Source organism: Arvicanthis niloticus, chromosome 30 (assembly GCF_011762505.2).
Source record: "Arvicanthis niloticus isolate mArvNil1 chromosome 30, mArvNil1.pat.X, whole genome shotgun sequence".
In the NCBI taxonomy this organism is placed as follows: domain Eukaryota; kingdom Metazoa; phylum Chordata; class Mammalia; order Rodentia; family Muridae; genus Arvicanthis; species Arvicanthis niloticus.
The window spans coordinates 4,375,195-4,400,161 of NC_133438.1; the positions used below are offsets into that span (position 1 = coordinate 4,375,195).

Sequence of the window (24,967 nt, forward strand, 5' to 3'; positions counted from 1 at the left end):
ATACACACAGGCAAAACATGTATATGTATGTGTATATATATCAAATATTTTAAACTTTTTACAAAATTTTCCTCCCATACATGTTGACAGCAGCCTCCACTCCCTCTGCTTCTCCCAGTCCCACACACACCCACTTCCTCAGAACCACTATTCCTCCATTTCCCTTCAGAGAAGAATAGGCCTCCCAGGGACATCAGTCAAACACAGCATAACAACAAGCAGTAAGGCTGGGCCCATGCAGACTCCGTGAGTCCCTAGGATTCCTGCTTAGTTGATATCTTTGGGTCACGTCCCCCACTCCTCTGGCTCCTACAATCCATCCTACCCCTTTTCTGTGGGTTTCCCTGAGCTCTGCCTAATGTTTGGCTATGAGTCTCTAATTCTTTAAAGGAAGTTTTTAAAGGAGAGGGTGGGATAAGACATAGCACCCCACCCCCCATGACATGGTTCCTCAAGTAAGGCCTTGCCTGAAATTCTCAGAGCCTCCTACCAGCGGGGGGGTGATGAGCCTGTGGTGGACATTCCCTACTCAAATCCCAATGTTTGTGGTCAAAACTAGAACCCCTATAAACTTTTCTTAACAATACAAAGAAACACTAGAAGCTTGTCTTAACAAGAAACAGATGTTCTCCTAAAGAGCTTTTGCAGAACAAAAACCTACAAAAGAGCCTGATTGTGTATGATCTAATCACACAAGAGCTCAGACTTTATTTCTCACATAGCTTACAGAAGCTGGAAACGGGGACAAAAAAATACAACGAACATGTTGGACAGGTCAAAGAAAAACAGCCAGTACCTTAACCTGGGAGTTCTTCCACGAACTAATAATCAGCTTGAGCTGCTATAACACAGTATCACAGACAGGTTGACTTAAGAGAAACTAGGTTCTCACAGTTCCTCCATAAGCGGAAGTCCAAAGTGAGGGTAGCAAACTGGTCAGGTTCTGGTGAGGGTTTTTCTTGTTTTGCAGATGGCCTGCCTGTGTTCTTGCATGGGATAGGAGAAGACAAAGCCCTCTTGTGTGTCTGATCAATAAATGTATCAGAAGGCCCATCCACACCATGATTTCATTAGTCTCATTTCAAAATGTCATCACATTGAAGGGTTAGTGCTTCAACATCTGAGTTTTGGAGTGGCACAAATATCCAGACCATAGAAACCCAGACACATATCTCAAGAGTCCCTTTCTGTATAGCAACTAGCAATATTGCATGAAAACACGGTTTACTTATATAAATATAGACGATTTATTTTCAAGTAAAAAAAAGAAAGTAAAAAATAGCTTCTCTCTGCTCTGAAGTTCCTCATTCTTCAGTATCTCCCGCCCAAGCCCCCAGCCTGTCTTACTAATGTTCACAGTGTATCTTCACATCCACGGAGGCAGCGTGATATCCACTACTTTTCCACACCCACTGTAACCACTACTTCACTCTTTTTGTTCTCACCCTAACACAGATCTGTCAGGAGAAAGAAGCACCCTGCTTTGCTTGGTTTGCCTATTAGACTTAACACTGTTTTCCTGGGACCTCAACTCAGGCTCAAAGCTCTATCCAGAAACATGGACTTAGTAGTTTCAGTATGTATTTTTGTATACATTTCATTGTATGTCTCCAATGATACATCCTGAACACTACCCTAGAAATGAAACGCCAACTGAAAAACACCTTCATTCACAAACCCTGATTCAAAATTCTGAGCATATCTCAGCAGATTTCAGATCTTCACTTCAAAATCCACCGACTACTTTTGTTCTTTGGCTTTCAGAGGGAGAGAATGTCATAACATGGCTCCACATACACAAAACATGTTATAGGCAGACAGCTCCCTCCCTCCAATGAATGATTGCCGACTTATGATTTTTCAGCATTATGATGGCACAGAAGCAATATCCATTCAACTAGGAACTGGGTGACATTGTCATCTTCCTCCAGGCTGATGATAAGCAGAATGAGAACTCTCACGGTGCTGGGCAGCAGGATCACACCATAGCTTCCAGGAAGCCATACAGTCAGGAGAGTGAACAACTGGGACTCCACATTGCACTGAGCTGCTAAATGATCACATTTGGTAGGTCAGGTATATTAAATATAGTTTTTTGTCTCAACTTACGATGAGCTTATTGGGACATATATCATCATAAGTCAAGACCACTTCTGCACATCCTCCATGTCTCTGAACGCTTCTTTGATGTCCTTTCTAGCTTTTGCAGATACAGCAACAGCTTTAGGATGTTCCCTCCGAATGTATACTCTGATGTCGGATCAGCGATGAGCTCCGACTATACGCCTTACCACATTTACTACATTCATATGGTTTCTCCGAAGAATGACTTCTCTGATGTCGGATGAGGTCTGAGCCGCTACTGAATGCCTTCCCACACTCATTACACTCATAGGGTTTCTCCCCAGTGTGACTTCTTTCATGCAGAATGAGGGATATGCGCTGGGCGAAGGACTTCTCACATATTTTGCACGTGTAAGGCTTCTCTCCAGTGTGAATCCTTTCATGCTGAGCAAGGTGGGCACTCTGGCTGAAGGCTTTCCCACATAGATCACACTCGTAAGGCCTGTCCTCACTGTGAATTCGCTTGTGCCGGGTAAGAGATATCCGGTGACTGAATGCTTTCCCACATTCTTCACACTGATAGGGCTTCTCTCCAGTGTGGATTCTTAGATGTTCACTAAGAAATGACTGGCGGCCAAAGACTTTACTACACTTGTTGCACTTGAAAGGCTTCTCTTCCGAGTGGACGTTGAGATGCACTTTAAGGTTCTTTATGCCACCAAACATCTTTCCACATTCCTTGCACGCGAGAAGTTTCTTTTTCCTTTTATGAATTTTCTGGTGCTGAATGAAGGACGAAAGGCGATTGCACACCTTCTCACAGTTGCTGCACTTAAACTGCTTCTCCCCACTATGAATTCTTACGTGTAGAATAAGGGCTGAGAGCCGTCCAAAGTCTTTCTGACATTTATCACATTTGTAGGGGTTCCCTGAAGTGTGAATTCTCTGATGAAGCATTAAGGCCGAGACCCTACTAAAGGACTTCCCGCATTTCCCACACGTAAAAGGGTTTTCTGGCTGGCAAGCTTTCTGCCTGAGATTCTGAATTAAGGCTTTCTTACTTTCATGAGTTTTCTTTCCAATACAAATTCTTTTATGGACAAGGACTGGCTTCTTTTTCAAGCCTCTCCCGTATTTATTGTATTTTTGTGTTTTTTTCCTGTTGTGAATTCTTTTGTGAAGTAAAAGGGATGACACCCGGCTAAAGACTTTCCCACATTTTCTGCACTGGTGAATGCTGTCAATGGTATGATTATTATGGTGTAGACTGAGAGAAGGGCATGAATCTGAGGCCTTCTCATGGTGAGAATTTTCCTTTCCATTATGAATTCTTCTGTGTATCATAAGAGTTAACTTTTTATTAAAAATGTCCCCACACTTATCACATTCATAGCTTTTATTTTGATTGTGAACTCTCTGATGAAGAATGAGGGAAAAGATCTGCCTGAAAACTTGTCTGCAACAACTGCATTCATAAGACCTCTCTCCAGTGTGAAAGTCTTGATGAAGCTTAAGAGATGAGCTTCGAAAAAAGGTTTTCCCACAATGATTGCACTTTAAAGATTTCTTGCCTGAATGTCCTTTCTTGGGTTTTCCTGGGACTGAATTCTTGATATGTTTTGCCTTGTCTATGGGAACCTTTTGTTGTGAAGAAGCTGGTTTTCTACAGATGCTTGGCCCAGATTTGTTACATGGATTTGGTGGTAACTTCTTGGTCTCATACTTAGACCCTGATTCTGAAAGATACCAAGAAGTTAAGATTAGTTTTCCTGTGGTGAAGACATGAAGCTCATATAATAAAAAAGGAGTCATTATAATTAGTGATTATAACAACACAATGTTAACAAGAACAATGTGTCTTACCACAGTCTCCACTACTATACTAAGGTCTTGTGATGATTACTTTTAATCATTGGTATGACAAAATCCAGACTCACCTAGAAGGGAGGGCCTCTAAGGGCAGCTTAATTACCTTACTTCACTATGGGCAGCACCAATCCCTGGCCTTGGGGTTCCAGAGTGAATAAAAAGAAGAAGGTAATTATATTACCACTGTGGGTGGCATCATTCCCTAGGCTAGAGTGAATACAAAGCAGAAAGCTAGCTGAGCAATGCATGCATGGATTCATTTCTCTGCTATTAACTGTGGATAAAGGGGCTGGCTGCTTCACGTTCCTGCTGTTTTAACTTTGCCTCAGTGATGGACTGTAACCTGGAATTATGAACCAATACATCCTTTCTCCCTTAAGTTGCTTTTTTCCTGGGTGTTTAATCATAGCAACAGGAATTCAGAAATGTTTATAGTTTGAAAGTAAATAAAGTTTTCATGTATGTGATGTAGTTTATAGCATATGCCACATTTAGCTCCAGACTGTTCATCAGTTAAGTGTAATTTACTATATGAAATGTTTACAAAAGGGACTATTTACACAGAAATGTTATGTGGTTACTTGGGACTAATGGTGGAAATAGAAATTATCTGTAAATGGGTAAGAAAAATATTACCCGTGTGATAAAAATCATCTAAAAGTGGATTATGGAGACATCAAACTTTGTAAATTAATGGGAAAATGGATTATACTTTTTCTTTTTAAAGAATGAATTCACTATATTTCTTTCTTCCTCTTCTTTTGTTTTTGTTTGTTCTGTTCTCATTTTTGTTTTTGTTTTTCAAGACAGGGTTTTCTCTGCATAGCCTTGGCTGTCCTAGAATTTGTCCTGTAGACCAGGCTGGCCTCAGACTCATGGAGATTCACTGGCCTCTGCCTCACAGGTGCTATGATTAAAGGTGTGCACCACCACTGCCCAGCTGGACAATACTTTCAGAGTGAGTACCTCTATACAGTTATAAATACTAAAAGCATATTCTTGAATAGCAAACACTTGAAAACCACAAATATACTAATAATTAGGATTGAGTGAACATTTAAGACTATAAAAACTTTAAACTTAAGAGAAACAGGAAAAAACTCCAAGGAAACAGAGTAACACATGAAGCTAAAAAGAATGAATCTATTATTTGGTGATCAAATTGGAGTAGGACATGTTAGTCTGAAATGGCTCAAAATAATTGCTTGTGCTCATGACAGTGCTGTCATGTCTGAATTCCAGGTAATCAGGAGGCTGAGTTAGGAAGGTCCCGAATTCAAAGTCAGCTTAGCACATATGCATATATGCAAATCTATGTAACTTGTCTCAAAATTTTTAAAAAGTACCTTTAAAAATTTTTTTTTTCAAATAATAAAGTACTTATATACCATATTGATTTTTGACCTTAATTTGTTGAGGCCCAATAAACAGAGCATAGGCTTTAGAGCTGTGCTATTCAATGTCACATGTGCTGACTGGGTGTAGAGAGCCGAGCGCACGGGGGTGGGGTGGGGGTGGGGGGGGACGAGGCCTCGCGCTGCCTCCTAGCCCAGAAAGCTCCAGGCGGGCGGGATGTACAGAGCCCGGGCTTACAAGTGCAGGATGATGATTCTGGCGGATAGGTTCCATGCGTAAGCGCAAGGGCTAGGGGCGCGCTAACTCACCACCCCACCCCACCCAGGGCATCGTATGAGTAATGGGCAAGCAGCCAATCAAGTATGTACACGCCGCTTTAAGGGCTATTTAAGCTGGCACCGTTTGGGGTCCTTTGTCTTCCTCTTCATGATGCAATAAACGCTTGCTGCAGAAGGATCCGAGACTCGCGTGTGTTCTTGCTGGCCAGACACGCACGCGGGTTAGAACTGGGTATCTAAAAGGTGGCTGGTATGATATGGGGTATGTTATATGAGTATAAAGTAGGTATGTAGCAAACTGTGAATGAAGAACGAATGTAGCCAGCCTGAGTGTGCCAAACATTGCTCTAATAGGAGCCCTTCTCCCACTCCCTCTCCCCTGTAAACCCTTAGATGACATTCCTAAAGCTGGCCACCAAGGACTATTCCTTCATGTGGCCAATCCCTCCTCCTGAGGCTGACTACCACAGTCCAGGCATCAAAGTATTGAAGTGCAGCAATCAAAAGCCACCTTTGGCTCACCTGATCAACATACCCAGTCAAAATTAGACACCTCATCCTAACACGGGGGTTTCCCTTACCTTTATAAACTGCCAGCTGCCTGTGGGCCACATCTGTCCCCTCTCCATCCAGAGGAAGTCTTTCTCCCAATTCCTTGTTCCCTTCCCCTTCTCGCTCATCCTCTGTCTCATGTTTGTTGTCTCTTATTCTTTGCCCTCTGTCCCTCTGAGGCAAATAAATCTCCTTTGTACTGAGAACTTGTTCTTGGTGTGCCAACCCCAAACCTTCCAGTGAAGATGTTCCATTAAAAAGGCAAGCAGAACATCTCACTGTAGAAATACTATATATTGTAGAACGATCACATATTGTAGCATTTGGGCCATACCAGATTAATAAAAATATTAAAGAGGGACCCTGTGTGGGTGACAGTAACACCATAAGCACTCTGCAAGAGTCCTAATTGCTGACTATCTTTCTATGCCCCATTATATTCTTTAAATTGGAGACCATTGGGCTGACCAGATAGCTCAGTGGGTTAAAGCATTTGCCACCAAGCTTGACCTGTATTTGATCTCCTAGATCAAGGTACAGGACAACCTTTAAGTTGTCCTTTCATCTCCAAATCTGCACTGTGGTACATGCTCATGTGTGTGTACAATATAATTTTTTTAAAGATTTATTTTATGTATATGAGTATACTATAGCTGTCTTCCGTTCACATCAGAAGGAGGCATTGGATCCCTTTATAGACAGTTGTGAGACAACATGTGGTTTTGGGGAATTGAACTCAGGACCTCTGGAAGAACAGCTAGAGTTCTTAACAGCTGAGCCATCTTTCCATCCCAGCCATCTCTCCAGCCCCACCATGTAATTTTTAAAAAATTTAAATGAAATGGATACAATTGCTACCTGACAGGATTTTCTGAGAACTATAAATAATAAATACAAAATTTCTGGCCCATATTATCTCCTCCATCTGTTAATTCTGATGTTCAAACACCTGAGAACTGAAGCTTTTCTTAGTTTATTATTGATGTTGTGTCATTAAGACCAAAAAGAATAAGACTATTTAAAATGTCTTTGGCTATTGTATTTTAGAAGATGTGATTATCTCAATTGCCAACTGGATACCTTTAAGACAAGCCTCTGGGCTTATAAAGGATTATTTTGACTAGGATAAATGAAGGAAGACCCTCCCATTGTTGGGGGTTGCATAGCACTTTCCTCTAGGATTAAAAGCATCCATCTTGGAAAGAAGCTCATTAAGACGCAAGATGTAGGAAAGCAGGTGGATAAAATAGTACACTGTAAAGGGGGAGCTCATTAAGACATAGGATGTTAAAATAGATGTGAAACATTCCATCATGCAAGGAAACTCATTAAGATACAGGATGTTCTAAGGAGAGATAAAAATCATATTATCCTGTGGGGAAGCTTGTTAAGTTCAGAAAGTAAACATCAAAGGCTTTAGGAAGTCCCTGAAACTGAACAAATACATTAGGCTTCTCTCTCCCTCAATATATGCAAGCAGTAAAGGTTCCTGAAAGACATTCTCAAACAAAAGAGGCTCAGAATACCTGAGCTGCCTGCAAGAGATACTCCCCAGCCTGTTTAGGGAGACAAGGCAAGTTGTACGATATGTTCCAGTTTTACAGGCTTTGTGAGCTGTTTCTTGTGCTGTTGTGTAAAAGTGTCCCCCAAGATTGAAACATTCCATTCTGTTTGGAAGCTCTTGGGCAGGATGATAAATACCTCAAGATACTGTCAGGAAGTCCCTGAAACTAGTCAGATTTACCAGGCCCCCTCCTTGCCAGAGTAAATAATAAAAGCTAAGAGTCCCTCTCAAACAAAGGAAGCTGAGCTGCAAAGAACACTTTAAACCCAAACCAGCTGCCTAGAAGAAACAGAAACCAGCTGAGCTGCCTGGAGGAAGCTTAGATCAGTCACTTGGAAAGGACTCTCCAACCTGTTGAGCTGCCTGCAGGTTATGTGATATGTTCCAGGTTTCCCAGTTTTTGTGGGCTGTCACTCATGCTGGGGTGGGCCTGGGTGATGCAGCTGTCTTTCCGTCATTTCTGCTTCTGTAAGTGATCCCTCACTCACAATCCTGTTAAGTAACTGCAATAAAACTCATTGGTTTATCAAGTTGGGACTCTGGTGTCCTTAAGTTGGTCTGTCATTGATTCCCTGTCTGGGGTGAGCAGATGTTTATCTACCTTGAAGGGACTCTAACTAGCTTACAAACATGGCTCTGATAGGTCTTGACCTTCTCTCATATTCCCTCTGCCTTGCTATAAACCCTCAGACCACATTCCTAAAGCTGGCCTCCAAGGCCTATTCCCTTATCTGGCCAATCCCTCCTCCTGAGGCTGACTACCAAGGTCCAGCTATCAAGGCATTAAAGTGCAGCAATCAAAATCCTCTTTTGTCTCACCTAATTTTTTTGAAATTAATTTTATTATTGGATAATTATTCACATTTCAGATGTTATTCCTTTCCCCATTTACCCCCCCATCCAGAAACCCCCCATCCCATCCCCTCCCCCTGCTTCTATGAGGATGTGCCCCCACCCTCAAATTCCTCCACACTGGGGCGTCCAGCCTTCATGGGACCATGGATCTTCTTTCCCACCTATGCCCGACAAAGCCATCCTCCCCTACATATAAAGCTAGAGCCATGGGTCCCTCCCTATAATTAACCTGTCCAATTAAACACCTCATCCTAACACAGGGTTCCCATTCTATCTTTATAAACCACCATTTTCCTATGTGCCACTTTCGTCTCCTCTCTATCCAGAGGCAGTCCTTTGTCCCTCTGGGACAAATACCCCTTCCCCCACATTCCTTGTTCCCTTCCCCTTCTCCCTTATCCTCTATCTCCTGTTTTGTCCCTTATTCCCTGTCCTCTGTTCCTCTGAGCAAATAAATCTTTGTGCTGAGAACTTGGTCTTGGGGATACTGAGCCAATACCAATCTCTTACACACCTCTCCCCAGAATAGTGTTGGATAACAGGGGGGTGATACCATTACATGGGGGGGGGAGGGAGGTCCTGGGTTATGTAAAAAGAATGTTGGATGAACACTAACATCCATAACTTCTTGACAGTCATAGCTGCCCTTCTGTGGCTGTGTGAATGAGAATGACCCCAGAGATTCATATATTTTAATGCTTAAACAACAGTTAGTGAAATGGGAACAGTGGGTGTGGCCTTGTTGGGGTGGGTGTGGCCTTGTTGGGGTGGGTGTGGCCTTGTTGGAGGAGGTATGCTACTGGGGGCCAGCTTTGAGATTCCCAAAGTCCACACCAGGCCTAGTCTCTCTCTGTCTCTCTCTCTCTCTCTCTCTCTCATTCCCCGCCCCCTGTGTATATGTGTGTCTGTCTATCTGTCTGTCTGTCTGTCTCTCCCTCCCCACCTCCGCTGCTGTCTGCAGGTCAGGATGGTAGAGCTCTCAGCTACTGCTCCAGTGCCATGCCTATTGCTTCCTGCCATGATGTTCATACACTAACCCTCTAAAACTGTAAACAAGCCTCCAATTAAACGCTTTCTTTTATAAAGCTGCCTTGCGTACGGTGTCTCTTCACAGCAACAGGACAATGACGATGACACCACTCTCCCTTAAGTTGCTTACGTCAGAGTATTTTACCACAATTGATAGAAAGGTAATCAAAAGAGAAGACTAGCCATACATGTTTTATCAAAATACCGATGTGTGTGATTTTGAAGTAGTGATCCAGCTCTTGCTGGATGCACTATGCACTGTACGGTTGTTGGGCCTTGGATGAGGTAATGCCATTTAACCTGCACCATCAATCACTTAGGACACAGGTAGAGATCTCCACCTCCAGAGATTAAAATATTAATGAGTTATCTAAAGGCTGGGGGCTCAGCTAATTAAGTTATTCCCTCCCCTCTTCCCCCTCCCTATAAAAGTCAGGCCCTCTTGGTATTGGGGGGAAGTGTGAGCCATCTACACCCATTCACCACGCCATGAACAATAAAAGCTTTGGAAAACTCCTGAACTCCACATGTCTCCTGGGCCTGTACCTTTCTGAGGCAGCCACCTACCGGCCCTCGGAGGTGGTGTGGAAAGCCCGCCAGGGACCCCCACTGCCGACCGCCGTGGGACCCCGCTGCAGGACCCTCCCCCAAGAGGTTTTTTCCCCCACATACAGTCTCAGACTTCTTCACCTTTCTCAAGTCTGAACAGTTTTGGATTGTGAAGCATATGCTGCTTCATGAGTGCTGGGTAAAAAATTCCTGCAACTGTCCAATATCTGGTAATAACTACTAAAATTATTACGATGAGAAAGGAAACATTCTGGTAAAGTGAAGAATTAAAGTAACATGTAATCTCACCGTGAAGCCACAAGATCAGATAAACAGGAAGTCTGGCTCCCCAAGGTTCACAGAACACAGTGGGGAAGGGAGCAGAAGGAATGTTAGGAGTCAGGACAGAGGATCCAGCGTGTTCACTACACTCATGAACTCACTGCAACTATGGCCTCCTGCCTAAGGGCAAGCCAGCAAGATCAGTCAATACTCTAGCAGGCAATACTAAAAAGAACTCAGAGGTTTACAACAAACAAAAAGTGGAAGGGGATATACAAGGAAGTGTGGGGGCATTGGGTAGGGTAAGCTGCAAGAAATGTTGAAGGGACAAGACACCTCAAGAGCGAGTTCTCAGCACAAAGGAGACTTATTTGCCAGAGTGACAGAAGGCAGGAAATAAGAGACAAAGACAGGAGACAGAAGACTAGGGAGAAGGTGAAGGGAACAAGTATTTGCCCCTGAGGGACAAAGGACTGCATCTGGATAGAGAGGAAACAGATGTGGCCCACAGGCAAATGGCAGTTTATAAAGGTAAAAGGGAAAACCCTGTGTTAGGATGAGGTGTTTAAATTTACTGGCTATGTTAATTAGGTGAGCCAAAGAGGGCTTTTGATAGCTGGACCTTGGCAGTCAGACTCAGGAGGAGGAAGTGGCCAAATAAGGAAATGGATCTTGTAAGATAACTGTTTTTTTAGCAAGGCAGAGGGAATTGGGGAGAAGGGCAAGGTCTGTCGGAGTCATGTTTGCCATGCTCAGGCTGGCTAGAGTCCCTTCAGATATAATGTGTGTGTATGTATATATATAATATATATGTATATATATAATATATACATATATATATATATATATATGAATGATGGTTTAAAGAAACTGGGAAATGGAGAGATGGCCCCGTTATCAGGAGTGTGCACTGTTATCAGGATCTAAGCACATGTGCTAGGTACCTTACAACCAACCACCTAACTCTAGCTCAGGGTGAATCTGATGTCTCTCCTATCTGCTGGCATGTGCACTCATATGAACATATATACATAATTCTAAATTGATTAATTAATAGAATTTTGGAATCTATTGCAGAATACTTCCTGGTTCCAATCCCATTGGCTTTCCTTTATCTATTTTTTCAAGTTCATATAAGTGAACTCATACATGGAGGAACTAGATAATGGTGTTGGATTGCCTGGAACAGGAGTTACAGGTACCCACCCCCCAATAGTGCTAAGCCTCAAACCCAACTCTCTGGAAGAACAGAAAGCTCCCTCAGCCACTAAGCCACCTCTACAGACACTTTCTTTTCTCTGCGCCTTTATGGACTGAGGGCTTCTCCTTTTCTTATAATGAATATTAACACATCCCCTTAGTTCATCTCCCTGTTTCCAACTAGGGAGTCTAATCCAGACCAGACGCTAACGTCCAGCCCAGTGATGTCATACAAGCCTGAAGACCCCAGTTACATCCCTGGAACTTATATAAAGGTGGAAGGAAAGAATCATTTCCTCAAAAATTGTCCTCTGACCTCTGTACATACACTGTGGCGTGCATGTCCCCACACACACAGAACATAAAACACACGCCTATTAAAGACATTTAAAAGCAAACTAAATTAAAATGGGACATATTTAAAATTCTAGAAGGCAGATGAATGTCTACACACAGCAAGATAAAGACAAGGTTGAATCAATGTGTTCAACCATATGAAAAAGGTCTTTGAGATGGCTGAGCCGGTAAAGGTACTTGCTTCTCAGTCTGATGACCTTAGCTTAATTTCTGAGGCCCGCATGGTGGAAAGAGAGAACCAAATCACCTGATGTTCACAAAATATTCACATGCCTATCTACCAACTGACCCTTAGGTGTGCACACACCAAAAGGTAAGAGAAGGAACAAAAATAAAACCCCAGTGGTTAAAACACTTGCTGTATAACCTTAAGAGCCAGAATCTGGATCCCCAGAACCCAAGTAAATGTTAGGTTGTCCCGGCTGCCTGTGTAATTCCAGCCTCAGGTTTGTACACAGGATACCCAGGACAGGCTGGTTAGCAAGACTAGCTATAACGCTGTGGAGTTCTAGGTTTGATTGACAGACTCTGCCTCAGTGAGAAAGATGGAAGACTGATGGAGGATGGTTCTGGTACCAACCTCAGGTCACCAAATGCACCTACACACTTGTGCCCACATGTAAACATGCATGCATACATACACATGTTCAGTGCATGCACATGTGCATGTGACATATACACAGACACACACACAGAGAGAGAGAGAGAGAGAGAGAGAGAGAGAGAGAGAGAGAGGATGGAAAAAGAAAAAGAAGATTTTAAAAAGACCAAGTTTCCTATAACCAAACAGAAAACAAGAAATAAAATAAAATATGCTTCAGGATAGAATGGGAAAAATATGTTTTTTGTTTTTAGTTTTGTTCTATGTTTGTTGTTTTTTTGTTTTTGTTTGGTTGGTTGGTTTGTTTGGTTTTCTTGAGACAGAGTTTCACCATGTAACTCTGGTGGGCCTGAACTCACCAGGCTGGTCTTAAACTCACAGAGATCCACCCGCCTCTGTCTTCTCCTGAGTGCTGGGAGTTAAGGCATGTACCATACTACTGGGGCAACATCTTCTCTTTTTTAAAACAAAATAAATAGTAGGCTGGCCCCATTCCCCAGGGCCTGTGACTTTTGAGTCATGGGTTTTTGAGTAAGAGTATAATGTAAGGCATGGATCTCCCCTTGTGGGGCAGGGCTCAGATCCAATCAGAATGGTTGGTTACTCCATAAACCTTCAGGGCAACATTACACTAGTGGCCATGCCTTGCCTGGCAGGTGGTACTGTTTCGCCTTCTTTGTATCCCATAACTATCTGGGGTTTGAACATGAAAATGTTCCCAGAAGAGCTCATGTATTGAAGACCTGATCCTTGGCTTGTGGGTTTAATCACTAATAGGGGACTAGACAATGAGAGTTATCTGCTTTCATTGGTAGGTTAGTCTCTTGATGGATTCCCAACAGGCTGGCAGTATTAAGAGGTGGTGGAAAGCAAGAGGTTGGGCCGAGGTGGAGGAAGCAGGTCCCTGGAGATATGCCTTGAGAAGATAACACCTTGTCTTCATCCCTCTCCCACCTCTCCGCCTCCTGGCTACAATCCAGTTAAGCCATCCTGGCTCCACATTTCCACCATCTTGGGCGTAAACACAATGGATCTAGTCAACGCCAAAATGAACCCTCTGAAACCAGAAACCAAAATAAACCTCTCTCTCTCTTTTGCGCTGTAATTGTCAGTGACTGGAAAGTGACAAACACATGCTCTTAGAAGTTGGCAGTCACTCAAAGCTACACATCAGTGGCCTTTCTCCATAGCTTATACCTAGCTCCCGGTATGGTGATCTGTAGAAAAATCCAATGAGTGATATCTTAAAGACTCAAACAAAGTTTAACTGGGACAACCAAAGAGGAATTTATCCGCATAGGGAACGAGTAACTGAAAGGAAGCCAAGAAGAACAGTTAGAGAAGAGATGAATACTTCTTAAGGAATGACAGTCATGCAAGTATGAACGTCATCACAATGAGTTTTGTCATCAGAGAGATCAGCTGAGACCTCCTCTGATGGGAAATAAGAAAACAGAGTCACGGGGAGCTAGAGGAAAGGAGGGTAAAGACACATGTTTCTGGATACAAAGGCAGACTAAGTTTCAACTCTGGGTCCGCCAAGTCACTGGGCCTCTCTGGACGGCAGTGCCCCATTCACACAATGCAACCTAATTCTCCCACTATAGCATTGCCAGGAGGAACCTGTATCTCAAAGCACTCCTGACACTGCTGAGAAGAAGCAAAATAAACTTACTCTAAGTAGTGCCATTTCATTTCCGACTTCATTTAATAGGAAAAAAACAAAAACAAAACTAAACTAAATTCAAGCTCCCAGGCCCTAGAAGGAGCTGGGGACTTCCCAGCTGAATAGCTTTTATTATGAGGAAAACAGTTGTCTGAGTCCAGACATCTCAAGGACATTTCCTTCTTGCCATCGGGGTCTAACAAGTTTAAGTTCCCAGACCCACAAACCTATTCCTAACCTGATAGGTGAAGACTCCCTTGCTCAACCCCTGTAGAAATAATTTTTAAATTCCAAGTTTTCCTTTCCCAGCCCTGGCTTCTGGAATGACAACTCTGAGACTCGTTAGTTATTATTAAATGCCTAGGCTATAAACTTTGGCTCATTCCATAGCTCTTAACTTATTTAACCATTTAATCTATTCTATGTGTACCACTTGGTTAGTCACCTCTCCTTCAGTCCTGGCCAGCTTCTTCCTTCTCATCTCCTCAGCATCTCCCTCAGTGTCCCTCCAAGTTCCTCTACCTGCTGATTTACCTCCACCTCCTTGGTCTGTCTCCTGTCTCATATCTCACGGCTCTCCCCACTTCTCTCTTACTATTTCCCAGAATCCTCTCTCTTCCTGCCAGTGTCTGGCCTCCTATTTCCTGCCTCAGCTCATCAGCCATTGGCGTTTTTATTGACAGGGGGTGTTTATAGGAAATTCCCTCTACAAACCCCTTATGATTTCCAAAATATGATTGGACAATGCTACAACCCACCCAGCTCTCCCTCGCTTTATGGTTTTGTCCTTTAAATATGCTGTGCAATTCCTCTTCAGAGTTGTAGTTCAGCTCCTGAGTCTGTTCTGTGGTCCTGATGGATCGGTAGTGGCTTGATTACTTACAGTAAATTTTTGTCATCCACATTGACTAGTGTTTGAGTTTATGTTGGAATTAAGGAGACCCCTCCACAACGACACCAAGTAGAGACTAAAGGAACATTTGATCTTCTCACCCTAAGGACTCATACTGAGACCTGACCTCTTTGTACAGGCCTGAGGCTTTGCCTCAACATTTCAAAGAGGAAGTCCCCTCCTGATTGTTTAATAATAAGGCAGGTGCAGTTGCTTCAGGAAAAGAAGCTTTGGCACTTAATCGCCCACTGTGAACTTGTTTCATAGAAGGAAGGGTTGAGAGACCAGGATCAGGCCTTGAGGCGTGAAGCAGACTGTCCGAGAGTAAATGGTTCAATGAATGCAAGAGTCAAATGCGATTTGGGATATTAAAGGGAAGGAGGGGTTTAAAACAAAAACTGCAGAGGGGTTTCTTTTAAATCGAGAGTAAGAGAGATAAGGGAGAACACTGAAGGAGGAGGGAGGAGGGAGGAGGGAGAGGGAGCACTCACACGGTGATGGCCTCTGAGGCATGAGCTGGTTGGCTGCTGGGAGGAGACCATAGGAACCTCTTCCAGGAAACCCCCAGAACAGCCATTAAAGGACTCCGTCAACCACAGGAAACGTCTGACTTTTATAAACATTTCAAGGAGTATTGGGATACCTGGGCCCTTGGGACTCAGTCAGGTTTTAGGGTTGAAGCCCTTTGGCTGAGATTAGTGTCTTTATAGTGCTGCCTTACCCCTCCTACCCTGTGACAACACAATAAAAAGGCAACATCTATGAGGCTGGCTCATCATTAGATACTGCATCTGCTAGTTTCCAGCTCTTGGGGTTGTGTGTGATACACTTCTGTTGTTTACCAACAGCCCAGTCAGTGGATGTAGTGCTGGCACCTTTCGCAGCTGGAATGACAAGACTTTGAGTGTGGTTCTCAGTCACTCACCAGGACCCCGGCGCCTTCTTGGTGTCTCCACCATCCATGGTGCTTTCCCTTTCTCCAACAAGGCGATGACATTTGGCCTCCTGCAGGCAAGACCTACACATGGGACAAATACCGTAACCGATCGTTAAGTGGGCACCACTGAAATCAGGCAAGTCCTGTGCTAATAAGATGTGGGTTCATCATTACACTAAGAATACACTGTGGGGCCGGGCGGTGGTGGCGCACGCCTTTAATCCCAGCACTTGGGAGGCAGAGGCAGGAGGATTTCTGAGTTCGAGGTCAGCCTGGTCTACAAAGTGAGTTCCAGGACAGCCCGGGCTATACAGAGAAACCCTGTCTCGAAAAACCAAAAAAAAAAAAAAAAAAAAAGAATACACTGTGATGTAGAGATACAATGTGAGGGGCAACTGCAGAATGGGGAGATGGTAGGAATAAGGGTAGACATGCTGATCTGTTTTCTATTTTTTGAGGGGGCATGAGGCCTTAAGACAGGGTTTCACTGCGTAGCACTGACTGTCCTGGAACTCACTCTGTAGACCAGGCTGGCCTCAAATTCACAGAGACCTGCCTGCCTCTGCCTTCTGAATACTGGGATCAAAGCCATGTGCCACCACTGCCCTGACGACATAGTTATTTCTAAGAAATGTAGATTCATGATTCCAGGCACTCAGCTCCTAAACACTTTGACCCTCCAAAGTGGTGTCTTTCATATATGCTGATGGGATAGCGGGTGCACACAAGCTGACAAGAGTCAGCCGGAGAAATCAATAGTGATTATAACTTTGGCCCCCATCCTGTCCCCTAACTTCACAAGAGGGCTGGGGAATCAAATCAATTCCTGGTTGATCAACTAAACCAATATAATGAAACCTGTATAAGCCCAAAGGAAGGGTCCAGGGAGCATCAAGGTTGCTGAACACATGGGGAGTAGCGGTCCTAGACAGGGCATGGAGACTCTGCACCCGTTCCTCCCCAATCTCTCCTGACTCACCCTTCATCTGCATCCTCTGCATCGTCATTTATGCTGAACTAGCAAACTTAAAGCACACACCTGAGTTCTACCAAACCTGGGAGAGGGCAGTTTGTGGGAACCTCCAACCAACAGTTAGTAGGGAACTCCAGAGGCCTGGATTTGTGAATGGTATCCGTGGTGGTTTGAATATGCTTGGCACCTAGGGAGTGGCACTATTGGGAGGTGTGACCTTGTTGGAGGACCTTGCTGGAGGAAGTATGTCACTGTAGGGGTGGGCTTTAAGGCCCTCCTCCTAGCTACCTGAGACACTCTTCTCCTATCGGCCTTTAAATCAGAAGAACTCTCAGCTCCTCCTGCACCATGCCTGCTCAGATGCGGCAGTGCTCCTGCCTTGATGATAATGGACTGAACCTCTGAGCTTGTAAGCCAGTCCCAATTAAATGTTGTCCTTTATAAGAATTGCCTTGGTCATAGTGTCTGTTCACAGCAGTAAAACCAAAACTAAGTCAGAATTTAAGGTAGGGATAGTCTTGTGACACTGAGCCCTTAATCTGTGGATCTGATACTGACCCAGGTAGATAGTCAGAATTACAGTGTCAGCCTGATGTTCAAGTAAGCACTGTTTGGTACTAGGGAAACCTCCCGCTCTGATAGTGACTATTCTGGGCTTGAATGGTTAAGTGTGAGAGTTGGTTTTAATTTTTCACATAGAGAAGACGAAAGCTAAGTTATATACAGTAGAGTTGTTTAATCTAACTCTATAAAATAAATTATTTTTCTGAACATAGGGTCCGGTGCTTCTGGCACAAGGTCTTACACTATCATCTTTCAGCTCTAAGTCACCCTCATTCTATAATCCACTGGTATGTTGGACCTGCATTCAAGCTTCTGAGGCCGAAAAAAGTATGTGTATTAAAAAGCAAGTAGTATATACATTACTGTACATTAAAATAGCTATAATTGTTTTACACACACACACACACACACACACACACACACACACACACACACACGAAGAAAACAGCAACTGGATCCATTGGGGATTTACAAAGTCAAAGAATTTGACTTTGCATGGCCTCGAGCTCTGCGACCTAAATGTGCCCTTTGCCGGTTTTGCCAGTTGGGGTTCTATTTCGATTTCCAGTTTTCTTTGACTCCCCTATTCTCAGAACCCATCTCATATAATCAAACCAGACAGCACACCCCTTCTCTCTCAAAAATCAGAATTCTAGCTTTGTGAGACTTTTCCTTTCAGCCCTAAAAAGCCATCAGCTCCTCCCTTTCTCCCCACAGCCTCCTAGGTGGTAGCTGCAGCCCTGTCACACCTCTGTGTTAAATTAACATTCAAGTTCACCTTTTAACAACTGCCAACTCCTCAAAGTAACTTATTTCAAACCAACAATGATAAAATGTACACAACAAGGGGAGCTGGAGAGAAGGCTCAGAGGTTAAGAGCAATGGCTGTCATGCAGAGGACCTGGGTTTTATCCCTAGCACCTACATGGTGACTTACAACTGCCTGTGGCCATGGTTCCAGAGGATATGATGCTCTCTTCTGGCCTTCATAGGTAACCGGTGTGCACACATGTGCATACATACATGCAGGGAAAACACTCTTACACATCAGATAAAATATATAAATCATAAGAAAACATGCAGTTTCCATACGACCCACCAATTCCACTCATAAATATATAACCAAGAGAAATAAAAACATATGCCCCAAGACCTATCCATGAAAGCTCGCAGCAGTAATTCATTAGAAGTAGAGCAACATAAACACTCGTTGGTTAATGAAAGACAAATGGGGTGAACTCTAGCCATACAATGTAATGATTCAATAATACATCAGAATAAAGTACTGAGATATATATGTTACATAGTTGTGAACCTCAAAACATTATACTCAACGAGAAAAAGCCACATAGCTATGACTCCATTTATATACAAGGCTCAGATTAGCAAATCCAAAGAGACAGAATGGCGGCTAGGGATCGCCCACTCTCCCAGGATATACAGACATGGGAAATGAAGCTCTTGACAACCAGGTTTCATTGGAGAGTAATGAGAAAGGTTTCAAAATTAATCATGATAACTGATGTCTAACTCTGTGACTATAGGGGGGAAAACCATGTAATTTAGAAACAGACACAGACAACACACATACACACTTTCTAAAAAATGCACACAATTTCCATTTTCCTGAGAAGACCCTAACTGACACACGCCCTTCACGGGTTGGTCCTGGATTACTGACCAGGGCTCTGGTGGGAAGTGTGGGCCACAACACCTTACCAACTGAGACCAGATTGTGGTAGTTCTCCAGCATGACCTCTTCGTACAAATCCTTCTGACTGGGACTCAGCCATGCCCATTCCTCCTGTGAGAAGTAGATAGCTAAGTCCCCAAATGTCACTGGTGCCTGAAATGAAGGAAAAGGACACGTCTGTTCAACCACGAGCTTCACAAACGCCCTCTGCACGGCTGGAGAAAAAACTGTAACTATGGGAGACACGCCAGGACAGGGGTTCTCAGACCAAAGGAACGGAGGCATTAAATCATTTTAATAGCATGTAACATAATAATGTAATAAGATAATAAAGCTGTTAATAAAGATTATGCTGCTTTAAAACATACTGCAATGTGGACTTACTAGTTTTTATAGTTGAGGCGTTTTCCTTCGTCTAAGGACCTAACTATACTGGTTCACTCAGTAATCACCCTTAGTAGTGACAAGCCATTGACGAGAGGATCGTAGTAATACTACAAATGAGGAGACTGAGACTCAGAGAGGTGAGGTAAATTGTTGCAGTTTCACGTAATTGCTAAATGATGGAGCTGGCATTAATCGTATAGTCTGGCTCCTTCCAAGTTAAAATCCATTCTTTAACCTGGTTATCAATGGTTCATCACAACATAGGAAGATGATGTGTATGGGGTCGGGGATACATTCATCTGGGTGTGTGCATGTGTAAGGGTGCTCACATGCCACGCAGATGGAGGGCCGAGGTCGATCAGCTGTTCGCCACCTTGTTTTTTGAGACAGGGTCTCTCGATGAGTCTGGAGCTCCAGAGAGCTAACCCTCTCTATTTCCCAGCAGTGGGATTATAGATGGATATTACTGAACCTGGCCTTTCTTTCTTTTTTTTTTTTCTCTGACTTTTTGTTTTACATTTATTTACTTATTTATGTGTGTATGTGGAGAGAGAATGTGGAGGAGAAGCCAGTTCTCTCTTACCACAATGCAAGTCTTGGGAATCAACCTCAGGTGACCAGGCTTGATGGATGGTGCCTTTATCTGCTGGGCCATCTCACTGGCCAGCACCTAGTTTTTTAAATAGGGGTCCTAACTTGATCCTCCTGCTTGAATGGCAAACACTTTACTGCCATCTTCCTCAGCTCCAGGAAAACTTAACTTATATAGAGTACCTAGGCCTCGCTCTGGGTTGGCTATTGGTACTGTTGCCATGAAAATGGATGCAGGGGGGGAAGGGCACACGTATAAAATGTGAAAACAAACCGTGCAGGACCATAATGACTGAGGGTTACAGTCACAGCCTACCTTGGATTTTGATTTCCCTCGGGCTGCAGGCATCCTTTCTTCACGATTTTGATGGTCCACATTCAGAGACTGAGGCAGAGTGCTAGCAGAAACGAGAGGAGAGACCGTGAAGCTCAACGGCCTTTGGAGTGGTCCTGAAGTCCCCAGTCCCCCAGTCACCTCTCCCAAGCCAAGGCATCTGAAATAAGCCCCACCCCCACCCCCTTCAGAGTCAGGAAGGGGTAAGAAGAGAATCACACAGCATTGTCTGTTCCTACCCTTACCGTAGGCTCCTGGCCGGGACACTGAAGAACAAAGTACAGACACCTGGCCATCCATCTGACGGTGGGTGACGGTGGGTGACGACGGCAGGTGCCAGGCACTGTCAGGAGAGTAAAGCAGGAAACTTCCTGTTTCCGTGTACCATGTGTTCAGATGGGGAAGACAAGTCTACAGGGCACGGAGTGATTTAGGGTCAAGAGCAGGGATCCTTACAGTTTTGTTCGCCACTCCCAGAGCTGCCATGCCCAGAGAAGCCGCGTAATAAAACCACGTGCTGAGCGTGTAGCTCAGGTCGTAGACTGAGATGGCCCAGCTTGCACGAAGCCCAGCGTTTCCACATCCAACATAACATAAACTGGGCATGGTGGCACATGCAAACCCTAAGAGGTAAAACAAGGACCAGTACAGGGGACCAGAGAGTGACGCAGGAGTTGGGAAAGGCCTTTCTAAGGAGGCAGCAGTAAGCTGAAGTCTGAATGTGAGCCACACGGTACAGGGAAGACAACTTTTGCAGGTGCAGCCAAGGCCCTGTGCTAAGCACAGGCTTGATGTGTAGAGAGATGTAAGAAGGCTGTGTGCAGCCAGGAGTGGGAGGAGTTGGGGTGGGGTTAGAACATGCCCTTAATCCCAGCTAGGGCTATACTGAGAACCCTCCCTCTACCTGGATGTCCTATTCCTCCTATTCCACTACCCCCATCATCCCCTCCCACCCCCACCCTTTGGGAAAAAAAAAAAAAAGGCTGTGTGCTAAGACAGAGTGAGGTGAGGAAGGCTGGTGGAACCAGATCAGGAAGCAGTTTCTGTGATAAGATATTACTGGGGGAAAGGTGAGAGGAACTGAGCAGGAGAGAGACAATTCAGACTTTCTACTTAACAAAATTTGGAGGTAGCTACATGACATAAAACCAGCTTTGGTGACCCTGGAGAAAGCAAGCTGTGTAGTCATTAGGTAGCTATATCAAAAATGTGGGCAAAATGTGGCCAGTAGGGATGAAGGAAACCTCTTTACTCCTGTGTCTGCAAGAGTCTCCATCCTGAATTTAAGAAGCAGTGCCTGGCCACGCCTTTTTTTTTTTTTTTTTTTTTTTTTTTTTTTTTTTTTTTTTTTTTTTTGACAGAATCTCACTGTGTAGCTCTGTCCTGGAAATGTATTTGTAAACCAGGCTAGACTTGAATTCACAGAGATGCACCTTCCACTGTCTCCCAAATGCTGTTGTATGCTAGCATTAAAGGTGGCTGGCCAGGGCCCTCTGCGCCTGCTCCCCACACCCCTCTACGGAAGCCCTCAAGCTACCTTGATAAGGAAGACACCCAACAGGTTCCACAGGTCAGGGTAGGGTGCACTGTTCCCTCAGGACCATACTTAGGCAGACGCCAAGAAGCCAGATGTTTTACCTAGAGGTAAAAGAAGTGGGGGGGGGGGGGGGAGGTGCATCTCTGCTCAAACCAGAATCTCTGCTAGAGGTGAAAGATGGCCACATTCAAAATGCAGACACACAAACTCCTTTGGGATTCACCGCTACAATCCTACCTGTACACAGGCCACCAACACAGCACTAAACCTCCACTCTCGGCGCTACAACAAAGGCCAGACCCGACACTGCACACAGGATGTCCCAGGCATTACGCAAGGCACTTCACCTGTATAATTTCATATTCCATTTAGCCCTGCCATCAACACTCTGATGAGCGCCATTTATCTCTTTGTACAGAAGGGAAAGTCTCATCCTTAACAGGTTCAGTTTCCCAGAGTAAGGCCATCACATCTCCTCCTCTAGAGGAGCCCGTTGCCACGGTAACAAACGAGCTGAAACACAGTCAATCACACACCGGCACACATTCGCAAAGCCATTGTCATCTGGTGGCTCACAATATCTCTAGACTTTGATAAATAACTTCATCAGTCTCTCTCTCTCTCTCTCTCTCTCTCTCTCTCTCTCTCTCACACACACACACACACACACACACACACACACACACACACGCACACACGCACGCAAACACTTTCACACCCGCACATCTAGGGTCAATAGAGATGCTCAGAACTGTGTGTGCCCACACCCTCGGCCTCCTCCAGCCTGCGGTGGCTTCCTTTTCCCACTACGTCACTAATCAGTTCCTGTACAGTCACCTGTTCCTGGGCCCCACGAACCCGAGTGCCCCCCCAGACTATGATAAATAGCTCCATCAGTCTGTCACACTCACACACAAGTACAACCGAGATGCTCAGAACTCTGTGTCTGTGTCCACTCGCGGCCCCGTCCTGTAGTGTCTTCCTTTACACGCGTCGCACTGGTCACCCCACGCAGTTGGTGGTATTCGCACCTGTTTCTTGGGGCTCACAGGCCTAGCCAGTCTCCGTCTCTTTCTCTCTCTCCCTCCATCTCTCTCTTCTCGCTCGCACACACATGGGAGTCGCCTGAACCATTCTCATACTGTGTCCGCCCCACAATACACGCCAAGCGTACCCAAAGCTTCAGGAGTGCACCCGAATCAACTCAGATCACCGGAGCGACCCAGTCACCAGACCCCTCACCTGTCTCTCTGCTGCGTCCTCCTCGCAGCAGCCACAGAACTGCCAGACACAGAGGCCCCGCGCCTGCGCACTAGCCTCCGGGACCCACAGGGATCCCTTCAGGGCCTCTCCTCCTCCCCCCGCCCCCGCCTCTCGATCCAGACGTCGCCCAGTGCGGCCCCGCCCCCAGGGCTTCCCCGGGAGCGCGGAGCCACGCCCCCTGACGCGCAACCGGACTGTGCTCCGGCAGAGCCCCAGAGGCAGCGTGAAGCCACGCCCTCAGCTAATTTGCATAGCGCGGAGAGGCGGGCTCTCCTGCGGACGCCTGTGGCCACGCCCACGCTGAGTGTTTTGCTAAGGGGTTCCGCCGAGCTCCGGTTGCTGTCTAGGCAGCGTGCCTCCATCCCACGGTGCTTCTCCTAGCGTTCCACACCTCGGGCTCACTGGGCTTCCACGCGCCTCACGCCGTGCGCAACAGTGAGCTAGTACTACCAGCCTCCGGCTTTGGCCAGGGGCTAAGGATGTCCACGCCCAGACCCTGAAGGAAAGGCGTTTCCTCCCACGACATCTGCTGTCTGGAGACCTTGTGACCCTGAGTGGGGGGAGGACAGATTTTCCTCTGTGGCGCTTCAGAAAGCCACGGGGGAAATGATGGACAGGTGAGAAGGAAGACGAGCGTTCCATCTGGAGTCTGATTGAAGACTCTCCACAGCACAATTCAACACTACTTATTAGGCCTCACTCCCTCCCAAGCTGTAAACCTGAAATTTTCTAGGAATCTCAGTAGAAATCCCACTGAAAGGGGAAAGGCCTGTCCTAAACCTCTTGAGCAACCCTAATGATGTCTGGTTCTACCTTATCAAATTATAACTCCAGGTCGGGCGGTGGTGGCGCACGCCTTTAATCCCAGCACTTGGGAGGCAGAGGCAGGCGGATTTCTGAGTTCGAGGCCAGCCTGGTCTACAGAGTGAGTTCCAGGACAGCCAGGGCTACACAGAGAAACCCTGTCTCGAAAAAACAAACAAACAAACAAACCTCCATTCAAGCCACTTCCGGAGCCACCTCACATCTCACCAAGGAGTAATACTTAAGGAAACTCTAGGCTCAGTGAAGGACAGGAATGGCTTGGGTCACACAGCAATCACCAGATAAGGGTAGACTCGACACCAGACCATGTTATGGCATCCCTTAGCAAGAACACAATCATTGGTGTGTGCACAAGTGAAACACTGTCAGCTGCACAATTCAGTATATAAACGAAAGTGCCTAGAGAAATTCGGTCGAGACAAGGACGAGTGTCAACCGAGACACCTGCATGGTCTTTGTGTAAGGAACACTGTTCTTAAGACCCCGTGGCGCTCCCAACAGCACTACTGAGCAAATACTGCAATTTTATTTCACCGATGGGAAAACTGAGGCTCCAAGCACGGTTCCAAGTGCGGCTCAGATTTTCATAAGCCTTTCAAAATCTCCACTTATCCAGGAGAAACTATGGTGTTACCAACGAAAGAGGCAGGGCATTCGTTATATTGGAGACCAGAAAGGGAGAGACTAAAGGCTACATTCACTTCCCAGTGAATAAAAAACATAAAATAAAAAGGAAGCAACTAGATATG

At 45.0% G+C, this 24,967-nt stretch overlaps 1 protein-coding gene across 8 annotated transcripts; it reads right to left on the reverse strand.

Moving 5' to 3' along the window:
- Nucleotides 1-673: 673 nt before the first annotated feature.
- On the reverse strand, nucleotides 674-23,507 carry Znf667 (zinc finger protein 667). 8 transcript variants are annotated; one of them, XM_076927568.1, is made up of 9 exons: nucleotides 23,373-23,450; nucleotides 22,368-22,477; nucleotides 22,131-22,231; nucleotides 21,050-21,216; nucleotides 20,839-20,936; nucleotides 20,576-20,657; nucleotides 19,308-19,434; nucleotides 16,040-16,132; nucleotides 674-3,800 (listed from the first exon to the last, which is right to left on the reverse strand). In XM_076927568.1, the coding sequence occupies exons 4-9, from the start codon at nucleotides 21,197-21,199 to the stop codon at nucleotides 2,224-2,226; spliced, it is 2,127 nt and encodes a 708-aa protein (XP_076783683.1). In that variant the 5' UTR covers nucleotides 21,200-21,216; nucleotides 22,131-22,231; nucleotides 22,368-22,477; nucleotides 23,373-23,450; the 3' UTR covers nucleotides 674-2,223. The 8 variants fall into 8 exon arrangements, with proteins under 8 accessions (XP_076783683.1, XP_076783682.1, XP_076783688.1 ...); XM_076927567.1 differs by lacking the exon at nucleotides 22,368-22,477 and having other exon boundaries at nucleotides 23,373-23,507; XM_076927573.1 differs by lacking the exon at nucleotides 21,050-21,216.
- Between the last annotated feature and the right edge of the window lie 1,460 nt (nucleotides 23,508-24,967).